Source organism: Mus pahari, chromosome 11 (genome assembly GCF_900095145.1).
Source record: "Mus pahari chromosome 11, PAHARI_EIJ_v1.1, whole genome shotgun sequence".
NCBI lineage: Eukaryota > Metazoa > Chordata > Mammalia > Rodentia > Muridae > Mus > Mus pahari.
The window spans coordinates 8,975,142-8,987,516 of record NC_034600.1 but is presented as its reverse complement, the minus strand read 5'-3'; the positions used below and the strand labels follow the sequence as shown (position 1 = coordinate 8,987,516).

Here is a 12,375-nt window from a genome sequence, read left to right as displayed (position 1 = left end):
TTAACTGTCCATAGTCCTCAGTGACCTAAAGGAATGAACTTTTTTCCAAGAAATTTTATTCCTATCCCTAAGGAAGTAATTGGTGATTGACTGAAATACTTCAATTCTTCTGATGCTTTGATTCTCTCTTTGCTTTTTTTTTTTTTTTTTTTTTTTTTTTTTTTTTTTTTTTTTTTTTTTTTTATCTACATTTTTATTTAGAGTTTTGGAGGCTGGAAAGGCAAATGTCATTTTACCAAAAAGTTCTCCAAGTGGGATAACACATGTGATTGCCAGTAACGCAAGAATCAGTGCTGAAAGAGAGCAAGAAAACTTTAACGCTCCATTTTATCCAATTCAGTATTTAGGGGATTTTCTATTAGAGGTAAGTAAAATAAGTATTACAAAGTTTTGAGTTTCTTTTTATGAAGTACCAAATGAAAGAAATGAAGATAGCCCAAGACATCCAGGCTCCCCCTTGGATGCCGAAGTTCATAGATGCTCTACTCTCAAGTCCTTTATGTAAAATAGCATAGAATTTTTATGTCATCTATATCCATCTTTTTGTATATGTTAAGTTATCTCTACATTATTACAATTCCTGCAAGGATGTAAATACTTCATAACCTGATGTTGCATCTGTGGAATTATAACTACAAGCCTGTACATGTTCAGGAGAGATTGAATATAATCATTATGTTGAATCCATGGATTTAGACATATAGAAACGGAGGACTATTTATATTAAAATTGAGTTCTACATTTTGAAAATATAATAATTAGAAACATGAGAATAGTATGTTTTAAGGCATTTATTCTTTTGTTTGTTTGTTTGTTTGTTTGGTTTGGTTTTTGGTTTTTTCGAGACATTGTTTCTCTGTATAGCCCTAGCTGTCCTGAAACTCACTCTGTAGACCAGGCTGGCCTTGAACTCAGAAATCCACCTCTGTCTCGAGAGTGCTGGGATTAAAGGTGTGCATCACCACCACCCGGCTTTATTCTCAATATCTTAAATAGCCAAAAATATGGGTGTAGATTTAAAAGCAGATTAGGTATAAACTTGTTTTATTTTCAGTGTTTACTTTCCCATAACACATAACACATCCATAGTGATGTGTGCTTAAAGTTTTAATAATTTTATTTTCAAACTATAATAAGTAACATAAATTGCATGTCATAAATTTAATGAAACTGTCTTTTTTGGGGGAAAGAGAAAAATATTTCCAAGATTTAGAAATCATTTGCTATCCTGGTCCTCGTCCTTCCTTCTTTGCTGTGTAATACCAATTCTCAAGGTTTGAACAGGAATCAAACTCCAGAGAGAACTCCTAGTAGATGAGCGAGGACTAACATGAGATTGGGGGTTCATGATCACCATTTAGGAGGAGGCGTGCTTCTTCCACTGTACCTTACTTCAGTGGGTACTATCCCCTGCTAATTGTACAGAATCCCAGAGACCTAGAGTCATTTTCCAAAACCTCCCTTCTCTAATTTTCTTGTATCCAGTCCTTGCTAAATTGTTTCCATTCTATTTCTGATATTTCTGGAGTCAAACTGCTGATCATTTTTTTCTAGCATCAAATCTTTTGCAGCTAGAATAAATTTCTAATGATATTCTACTTTTAACTTTGTCTTTTCTATAATTATGCCCCAGTCACCTTACATAGATCCCAGCACGTGGATTCTCACTTCATATTTGTTAGATAAACACTAATTATAGAGGTTATTTGAATCTTCTGAGAGTACACATAATTCATCTTTCTATACTCACCTTTTTCTGGTTACAGTATGTTGGAAATTTGATTTTAGTTCATGGGATGTATCTATTTGAACTATGGAAAAAGTCCTTATCCTTGATAGTGATTGCCCTAGGAATGAGCATGTGATCAGATCATTGGGACATAGTAAGAAATATAAGAGTTAAGATATTTCTTCCTCATTCTTAAAGAAAAAAGCCATCTTGCCTCTCTGGATAAGATTATGAAATAATTTTTTACTAGTAGTTATTCTTTGATCGTGAATAGTCTTCAACTAAAAGAGATACCAGACTGTCGAGATAGAATCTGGACAATTAACATAGCCCTAGAGGTAGGTACCTATGGTCCCAGAACCTGAAGGAAGGCTGAAAAACTAAGAGTTAAGATATTTCTTCCTCATTCTTAAAGAAAAAAGCCACCAGCAGACTTGCCTCTCTGGATAAGATTATGAAATAATTTTTTACTAGTAGTTATTCTTTGATCGTGAATAGTCTTCAACTAAAAGAGATACCAGACTGTCGAGATAGAATCTGGACAATTAACATAGCCCTAGAGGTAGGTACCTATGGTCCCAGAACCTGAAGGAAGGCTGAAAAACAGAGAACATTAAGTTCCAGGCTAACCTGGACAGCAGGCGTGTGTTACAAACAAACAAACAAACAAACAAACACAAAGAGTCTGAACCCTTGGCGATGCCTGAGTTTCTGGATATATCCCAAAACTTTTTGGCCTTTGTTGCCATTTTATACACTGATAATTGTCATGTTGAGTTAGTTTCAGTAGGTTTTCTAATACTTGTCACCAATGATTGAAAGTCATCCTTAATTTTTATTTATATCTGAATTGTATTTTCCATGATGGTGAATGATTGCAGCATAGCATATAATAATCATGCAGTCTGAATATATAAGAAATATTATAATGTTCAGAATTAGTTTCTGAAGTATTAAAGAATAGCAAGTATGTCAAAAAAAAGTGGCAGATAGCATCTAGTTTATATATCAAGTTTTAAAATACACCATCTTGTATGTTCTAGATCAGACTGGAGTATATCAAATCTAAGTAAGAAAGCACATTGTGATTATGTCTAGGAATAATGAGAATGTTTACTTTCAATTCTGTGGCATAGAACTTATTGTATACCTCATATACTTTCTTTAAGTATCATCTAAGAGTCATGGTATCATCCTTAAAGTGTCATGGAAATTGGCTGAGTTAAAAAGTAACAGTCAAAAATGCTAATGTGTTTAACATTTAAAACTTTAGAAAGCTAAGTTTAATATTTAGTCTAGGTGGAAGACTGTTACTGTGCAATGCATTATAGATATGAAATGACTATGAACAGATATCCATCTTTGAGGTGTTTTAATATTTAGTAATGGAGAAAACATGGAAATTATTAATTTCAATTTTTAGTACAATATGGATTAGTTAAAAAGAATATGAAATGTAAAGGAACACAGGGGCAAAATTACTAATATATATTAATTGTTGATCTAAGAAAGGTTTTTTCGGATACGAGAATGTTTAAACTTTAGACTGACTACTTAAGAAACCTAGATCTGGGGAGAAGGCTCTCTGGCAAAGTCTGAGGGCCTGAGTTCAGATTCTCTAGAGCCCATGTAAAACCAAACATGGTAGCACACATCTGTGACTCCAGGTGAGATGGGCGATGATGATAGGATTCCCTGGAAGCCTGTGGGCCAGTTAGCCTCTTATACACAAAAGCAAACAAGGTAGACCTTGTCTTATCACCTCTACCATAGTACATGTATATACACACATCATATACACAAATTTTTTCTTAAAAGAATTAGGATGAATTTCAGGAATACCAGGAAACAAACAGACTTTCTGAGTTTAACAAATTTTTTGCCTAGATTTATAGTTTTATTGTTCTGAGACATCAAGGAATCACTTGTTCTTTGCCACTAGTATGTGCAGTAGTATGTTCTTAGTGTGTGAAAGTTAAGTCCTAATCTTACTATGATTGTGAGAACTGTTAGCTCTGCTGCTCTGTGCCAACAGAGTGGTCACCATGGACACCATGCTAATTACTTTACACTCCTTCATATTTAAATGTCTACTTCTATGTGATTGGTTTATAATCATTCCATGCAGAGTTGATGAAATTGAGGTACAGTGAATTAAATAAATCACCCAACAACCCATAATTATCATATAATCATACTAACGCAGCACTCAATAACTTGTTTCTTTATTAAAATCTATATTCTCAATTCCATTTGCCACACTTCCCATTTGTAGTATTTTTAGGTTTTATTCACTAACTTTTTCTTTGCCACACTTCCCATTTGTAGTATTTTTAGGTTTTATTCACTAACTTTTAACGTAGTTAAAAACTATGCAGTAGCATTAAACGAAACCATAAGATGATTGTTAATGATGAAATCCCCATTAAAGAATCATGGGAAAAACCATAAAACTCTCCTGCACCTAAGGCTCGGGAAATCTGAGGAACAGGAAGTGGAAAGATTGTAAGATCCAGAGCATCACGAGTTGTCTTTCAGATCTTCTGACTGATGTCAGAAGCTACACTCATACAGACTCATCAACCTGACTGCAGAGCATGAGCAAAAACAACACCAATAACATGCCAAAGTGCGTGCGAGAAAGCCTTCTAGGCTTCAGCTGTCCACAAAGAGCAATAGGCACCTAAGGAATGCTTGGGAATGGAAGAAATAATCTTCTGGAAGAACACAACTATTCCTTATCTCATACCAAATAGTCAGCTCTGAGAACATATACATGAAGTGATATACAAACCTAACAAGTTGTTGTTTGGAGTATGTACACGTATACATATGTGCATATAGTAATTAGTGAACAAAGAGCCATGGAGGGTTTGGAGAGTGGAGAAAGGTGAAGTGATGGAATTGTTTTATCATCTCCAAAAGAAAAGAAGAAGCTGTACCACCACCCCCACCAAAAAAAAAAAAAAGAAGAAGGAATAGGCAGGCAGAGTGTAACTCATCTAGAATCCCAGCATGTGGGAGGCTGTAGTAGATCACAAATTCAAAGCCATTCAAAGCTACATAGAGATTTTCAGGCCTGCCTGAGCTGGACAAGCTCTATTAGAACAAAACCCTGTTTGTTCATTCGAAACCTATAAGTCTGTATTAAGATCTAAGCATTCAAAACACTATTGTTTGTTGCTTAACTCCTCATGTTCTTAATCTTGTTATTAAACCCATAATCCAGTCTCATGAATTCTTTTACTCAATGAAAAAAGCCTTGGATGGATATTAGAAGTAGAGCTTGAGAGTAGAGTGTAGCTACACCTAATCCAAGAGAGTAAACTCAGTTAAACATCTGAAAGAAAGAAACTAAGCCAACTGCCATTACCACTGTGACCTGCTTTAGATGCTTAATACACTAGCTGAATCAGCAGCTTTCAGTTACACATTGATATATAGCACTGCACTGTATAAAATAGTCTAAATTGTGAAGAAAAACCTAAAATGCTTAAAATCTAGGTTGATGGTAAATAAGTATTTATAAATAAAGGGTAACAAATGTATATATTTAAAATAATCTCTAGAAATCTAATGAGTAATAAATTGAAAAATACTGGTATTGCCAGTTTAGAGAAGGGTTTATATTGAGCTTTTCTTTTGAAATAAGATTTTCATTATTTCTTTGAGAATTGTAAGGTGCATATTGATTATCTTCACACCTCAACTCCTCCCACATTCACTCCCACCTCCCTACGTACCCGATTTGTGTACTTCTCACTGTCCCTCTCTTTACCCCCTTCTTTCTTTCCTTCCTCTCTCTTTCAATCTATGGAGTCCAGTTTGTTGTCCACTTACTCTTGGTGTTAGGCTTACGATGGAGTTGATATACCAGAAAACGTACTCTTCTTTAATCAGCAACTAATAATTGCCAATAGTTCTTCAGGTAAGCATAGGAACTATGTGTCCACTCCCACCCCAATTGGGATAATTGTCTGGCTTGAGCTTGACAGGCCTTGGGTGTGCATATTCACATATGTGTCTGTGTGTGTGTGTGTGTGTGTATGTGTGTTGTATGTGCATGTGTGTGGGAAAGAGATCATCTTTAGGCGTCCCTTGGAAAGCGATATCTTTGCATGGCTCCAGGAATATGTACCTCACTATAGGCATTCAGGGAACAAAGAAATGGCAGACAGATGAACACAGAAAAGCTGTGAATTGGGTAGTCTGGGCTCTCAAATAGAGAAGCCTAGGTACTCCTGAAACTCAGCATGTATTATATACAGTGGAACAGTGCGGTGGGGTTTTGCATATAGCTGAGCAAAGACTGAAAACGTTAACAGTCTATCCACAATATGACAAGTTTAGGCTGTACCTTGTAGGGGTGCACATAAGTCCATTTGTAAATGTAGAGGCCAGCTTGTGAGCATGGAGGCTAGCTGTTAACCTGGGATAGCATTTCTTGGGAACCATCCACTTTATCTTTTTTTTAATTCTTTGTTTTGTGGGTTTTGTTTTATTTGTGCTTTCTGTTCTTTTGTTTGTTTGTTTGTTTGTTTCTTGAGACTGGGTTTCTTGACCTTGCCAAGTAAATTATGCTAGGTGGCCAGCAAGCCCCAGGAACCTGTCTCCACCTACCAAGAGCTGGGCTTTTAAGCATATGTCAGCAGACACGGCTATTTTATGTGTCTGGATTCTAGGGTTGGAATCCAGGTCTTTATGCTTATATGGCCAATAGATTACTGACTGAGCTTTTACCAGCCTTGAATTGTAACTATAACTAGCACAGGACTGTGTAAATTGTGTTCGTTCTTTATAACTCATAGATAGGATTGTTACTAGGCAAGACAGTTTCTTCATAGGTGGGCAATTTTTAGTATATGAGTTGTAATCTTAATGTTTACAAGGCTATATAAAATATTGTTGCCCTTGATTTCTTAATAAATACCAATTACTGGACAAAGAATTCTTGGATGAGGGGGGTGTTTGTTTATTTTTATAACATATATAAATCACTATTATTTGGAAAGTTTGCTCTAAGTATTGGCCTATTGCAGTATTTTGCCAGTGTTTAATAACCTTTGTTTTAGGGGGATCTGTTTGATTAAGAAAGTAATATGCAATTGTATATTAAGTTAAAGTCCATAAACTATATACAATAGCTATGCATAATAAAATTATTATAATTACTTAATGGCCTAAAAGAATTTTTATCACATACAGAAAGAAATTCAGAATGAGGAAGATTCCCAAATCAGTTCTGGTTGGACCAAATATAACAATCAAGAAAAAAGAAAAGATTTTAAGAAAGACATGGGATTTCTTGAAATGAAAGGTGCTGGAGAGAACATGTATAGAACTCAGGTAAAATTTTGTGAGCTAGAAATTCTCTGATTTTTTTTTTTTTTCCTAAAGAATTATAGAAGAAAGCCTGTTCTTGGTAAAAATGTTTGAGATCTGAAAGCTAGCATGTCAACCTACATTTTTAGACTGTGAATTGAGCATAATGGAAAATTCGTGTAGGTCTGTGTTTTAGGACTCTTTGAAATAATTTATACGTGCCTATAAAAATGTACAGTTCCTCACATATGCTATATTCTCAGCACATGCTAATTATTTGAAACTTTTGTATGCTTAATGTAGCATGTACCTTATAGAGTGTTTCCTCAGCTATGAGCACTGTTCATAAGCAATATAAAGTCAAATATAGAGTTTGCATGCATAGACCATAAAGTTTAAAGCAAATTATTCTGAATTAACATGAAAAACCAGACGACAGAAAAAAAAACCCAGGAAGACTGCAGCTCTTGTGCAATATTTCAGACATTAGTGATAAACAACAACAAAAGTAATATTAGTTCTAGTGTAGAAAAGCAAATGTTCATTTCATGCTTCCTTTAATAGGTTTATTTTGTTAGTTTATCAAGTCAATGAAAGATTTTTGTGTGTAAATTGAAACTCACTCTATTCATGGTAGGAAATTTGGAAGATTTTCAATTCCGCAGTTTCTTAAAAAGACAAACATGACATGATTGGCTAAAACTTTACAGAATTAAAATATTTTATCAGTTTTGCTCCACATCTTCCTGAATATAATGATATTTGCGTGCCCTTTTAGACTCCCTTCTGTGGTCATGTTTGCAAGTTTCATAAGAGAATTTTTAAATTGATATGTCTGATTTGTGCAGTCTAACTTCATATGAACAGTTTTTACATGTATCAAAGCATATAAACTAAGGAAGTTACCACAGTTGATTCTGTTTTTTATTAAACAGAAAAATATATTTTTCTAAAAGATAAATTATTAAAATAAATATAGGAGAATATACATACAACTAACAAATTTTTCATATCTAAAAATAGTTTGTAATACTCTGTACTCTGAATTAAATTAGTAACTATATCTGGTAACTTACTACATATAAAATGTGGCAAACTAATGCATATGTTTTCTGGTCTGTTTTGTATAAGAATAATGTATTAAAACTCACTTTACATTTTAAGTTAAATCTCGTGTGTTTTATAAACCTACTTTCCTGAATTTTTTTTTATTGTGACTTCTATTAGTTGTGGTGAAGCTATATATAATCCAGAGTATAATTATTTTTATATACATGCAGAATAAAATGGAAAATCATAATGAAAATGTAAGTGATAGATTTGTTCTGAGTGAATATCACAAAAAAAAATTCAGAGACTTCAGAAAAGATATAAGATCTGTTAAAAAGAGAAATACATTCAGAAGACATGGACATGAGAATCAGGTAAAATTTCACAAATTAAAATATTCATTTTATTTTGTAGATCCTTTCTAAATTTGCCCAATACAGTGTGAGCTTGCAAAGCACATGTATCAAAGTGGTATAAGATATTTATGTAGTTTGTTTTTGAAGGAAAAAATGTCTATTTATGAACTCATTTTGCCTGGGAAAGAATCAGTCTTAGTAACTTTTAGGCCATCTCTGTGTCATTTCCTAACTATATCTTTTCCATTTTACCCAGAATTACCCCTTACTTTAGAATTTGTGTTATTTTCCTTGTATTTCATTTTAATTTTTCCAATTAGATGAATTCCAAACAGTAGTTAGCTATGACTGTTAATGCATATATGTAGGTCAGTTATTCGTGGACATTTCCCTCACATACATGTTTTGTTGATTGACTGTATTACTCTAAAAGAGTAATACATCCAGTTTTGTGTTCATAAGCATTTGGGTTTCTTTTTGGTTTTTGTTTTGTTTTGTTTTGTTTTTTTGTTTTTTGTTTTTGAGGGGATGGGTTGGGGTGTTATTTGTTTTGTTTTGATTGGCTATTTTGAAATTATCAAACAGTTCTGCAGTGTGCAGTGAATATTCTCTTGTGTGACTCTTGGTACAAATGTTGAGGGATTTCTTTGACTGAGAATGTATTCCTAGTAATGAAGTTATTGATCATAAGGACAATGTATGTTACTTGTTCTCCATGATGCTTGGCTGATTTCCCGAATGGTTTTGTTTGTTTTGATTTCATTTTTGCTACTGTAAACACACTTGAAAGTGGACAAACTATGCCTGTTGCATAGAGCAGAGCTCTGTTGTTTAATATCTTATAATTATACTTATTATATTCATATTGTAATCGCAAAGCCCCCTGTTTTAACCTATTGGATTTTGTAACATTTAATTCATTTTCTGGTTTGTTTAATTATGGTCAAAATATAGAAAGAAACTAAGAAAAAGGATAAAAATATCCAAAGGAGTTACATTTTGAGGAAAAAGAACAAAAAAGAAGGTTATTGCAAAACTGTTGATGCCCGTGAAACAATTAGAAGTATGTTAAAAAAGCGTGTGCATTACAGAGACCAGGTGAGATTATAGCATATATATAACTTTTGTTTTTCTTCATAACCTAGGCAGCTAATCTGATTAGTAAGGTTGCATGCTGTATTAAATTCTATATACTTAAGAACAACTCTTGGTTTAGTTTAATATTTATACTTAGTATTTATAATTATCTATAGTAAAATGGTTTTTATATGAATATATAAGGAAATTTGGGCTAATCATGATTCTCAATTTAAGCTTGTTTTTCATAAATTAAACAAAAGGAAAAGAAATCTGGAAGAGGAGTGAATTTCTTTTTTAACATTTTAAATAATTTTGAAATTATAAGTAATTTTCCCTTTCTTTTTCCGCCTCCAAATACTATCATTTGGCTCTCCCAATTCTCCTTCAGGTTCACAACCCCCTTTTTCACTAATTATTTCACACATATATTAAACGTACATATATATTCCTAGATATAACCTCTTCCATAGAATGTTACTTATTGCATGTATGCTTTTAGGACTCACAGTTTGGCACTGGGTGATGTGTGATTTGGCCTGGGGAGGCTTCCCCCATCCAGTTTGGCATACCATTGGTGTTTTCCTTGTTCCAGTCATGTATAGGCAGTCATGTTGGTAAAGGTTATGGGTGTAGTTTCTGATACTACTAGGAGACATAGTCTCATATAAACTCCCTGATCCCCCTGGCTCTAAAATCTTTTCACCTCCTCTTCCTCTAAGTCCCCTGAGCCTTAGGTATGTTTTGTAGGTGACGGGACTGGAATCTACAACTCTGCATATTGATTGTTTGTGGTTTTCTGTAGTGGTCTCTCTCTGTTGCAGAGAGTTTTCCTTAATAAGAGGTGAGAACTACCATTGTGTGAGGGTATGAAATTGCTGTAGAGATTATGCTGACTTAGTAAATTAAAGGTATAGATTCTCCTCTAATGACCGTGACCTCACTAGCACTCAGTAGTTATTTACATTGCTAGTACCTGGCATAGTATTCCTCTTGTTGAGTGGTGGGTTCCTACCATAGTATGCATGCTACTACTACATCCTTAAGATTATTGTGTCATGCTGTTTGTTGATGTGGTTCATAGGCCTCATAGCTGGATAGGACTGTTGAACGCCTCCCTCCTTTTGAAACTTGCATAGAATTTCTGAAGTATGTCTTCAACAGTAGGAACTTACCATCCATCTCTTGGAGGATACAGATAATCAAGGGCAATAGAAGCAGGCTATATGTTTTGAAAGTCTCCGGGACAGCCATGGCCATCAACTCAGAAGAGGTCTTGTCATATCTGGTGTTAGGGTTTTTGTTTGGTGTCTGAAGGCTCTTGAAGGAGCACTGCTATGACTGTTTTTTAAAATGGAAAACCCCATCTTAGACTACGCCTGTATGCAGTTTGTAAAATATCTCCAAATGAGAATGTTGTTTCTATTGTTTTTTTCTAGTTGGATACAGAACCATTTATAATTAAATCATTTATCTTTTAAAGCATATTTTTCTTAGATAAGGTTTTTCTAAAATTTGTTTTACATTCCAGCCCTGAATATGTGTATATAGATTGAACCTTCTAAGTCCAAAATTTAAAAGCCTGAAATTCTTGAGAATCGAATGCTTCTTAGAGACAGATGATGTTGAAAACTTATGATATAAAGCACAAAACTATGCCTCACTCATGTTATGGGCCAAGGAAAACATGCTAGGTAGCCTTAAGTAGTGGATATAAAGTTACCTTTGGGTTCTGTATATAAGAAGTATAAAGAACATAAATTAATCTGTTTCAACTGAGATTTTATGATAAGTACAAAGGAAAGAATATTTTAGGTGCTAAAGATGTAGCTCAGTGGTCTAGCCCTCAAGCATTCACAGGGTCCTGTGATCAAAAACAATCCAAAGAAATCGCACCTGTAAATAGCAAGTAATATATTGTAAAATTTTAGTGGATTTTCAGTAGTCTTGTATTTTCATGTGAATTAAAAACAGTTTTTATAGCAGTATGTTTTTACATGTATACAGAAAGAAATGAAGAATTCTCTTCTTACTGATGGTACCAAAGAATCAAAGACCAAGGATGTCAAGACAAATGTGGATCTCACTGAAGTAAAAAATGCGTTAAAGAAGCAGATATACAGAGACATATATAGAGCTCAGGTATAGGTTATCACATTAATATTCTTTACATTAAGATTTCAGTGACTGATAAATAATTTAAATTAGGGGTTGTTTTAATTCAGAAACTTGGTATTGATCAACTACTATGGTGTGTGACTGAATACTTGTAGTCTGATATCTACAACAGTCTAGTTTGTTGCGTTACACACTTTGTATCTCTGATAAGTTAATAAAAGAATTTAACAGTAGATGATTTATATTTTTCTTGTTAAAGTAGGGTGCCCTGTTTTTCTAAAAAGCCTTTGTAGTTCCAGAGTAGAAGCCAGAGAATTATCGTTCTTGGAATTTATAATTCTTTTTAGTCACAAAATTCACTGTATTTTATGACTTCAAGGGCAATTTATGTATTTCTTTCATTACTGTTTTCATAGTGTTTTCTTTTTTTTGAAATTATTTTATTAGATATTTTCTTTTCCTTTTTTTAAATTTATTTATTATCATTTTCTTTATTTACATTTCACATGCTATCCTGAAAGTTCCCTATACCCCACCCCCACCCGTGCTCCCCTACCCACCCACTCCCACTACTTGGCCCTGGCCTTCCCCTGTGCTGGGTCATAGAAAGTTTACAAGACCAAGGGGCCTCTCTTACCAATGATGGCTGATTAGGCCATCTTCTGCTACATATGCAGCTAGAGACTCGAGCTCAGGGGGTACTGGTTAGTTCATATTGTTGTT

The 12,375-nt window shown here is 34.0% G+C and overlaps 1 protein-coding gene across 2 annotated transcripts in view; it reads left to right on the top strand.

Moving 5' to 3' along the window:
* Slf1 (SMC5-SMC6 complex localization factor 1) overlaps nt 1–12,375 on the top strand; it is a 77,068-nt gene that overhangs the window by 17,194 nt on the left and 47,499 nt on the right. For both annotated transcript variants that reach the window (XM_021208334.2, XM_029543906.1), the window contains exons 5-9: nt 202–364; nt 6,935–7,075; nt 8,332–8,475; nt 9,412–9,555; nt 11,542–11,676. In XM_021208334.2, the coding sequence (XP_021063993.1) occupies nt 202–364; nt 6,935–7,075; nt 8,332–8,475; nt 9,412–9,555; nt 11,542–11,676 (727 nt within the window). The remainder of the gene's footprint in view (nt 1–201; nt 365–6,934; nt 7,076–8,331; nt 8,476–9,411; nt 9,556–11,541; nt 11,677–12,375) is intronic.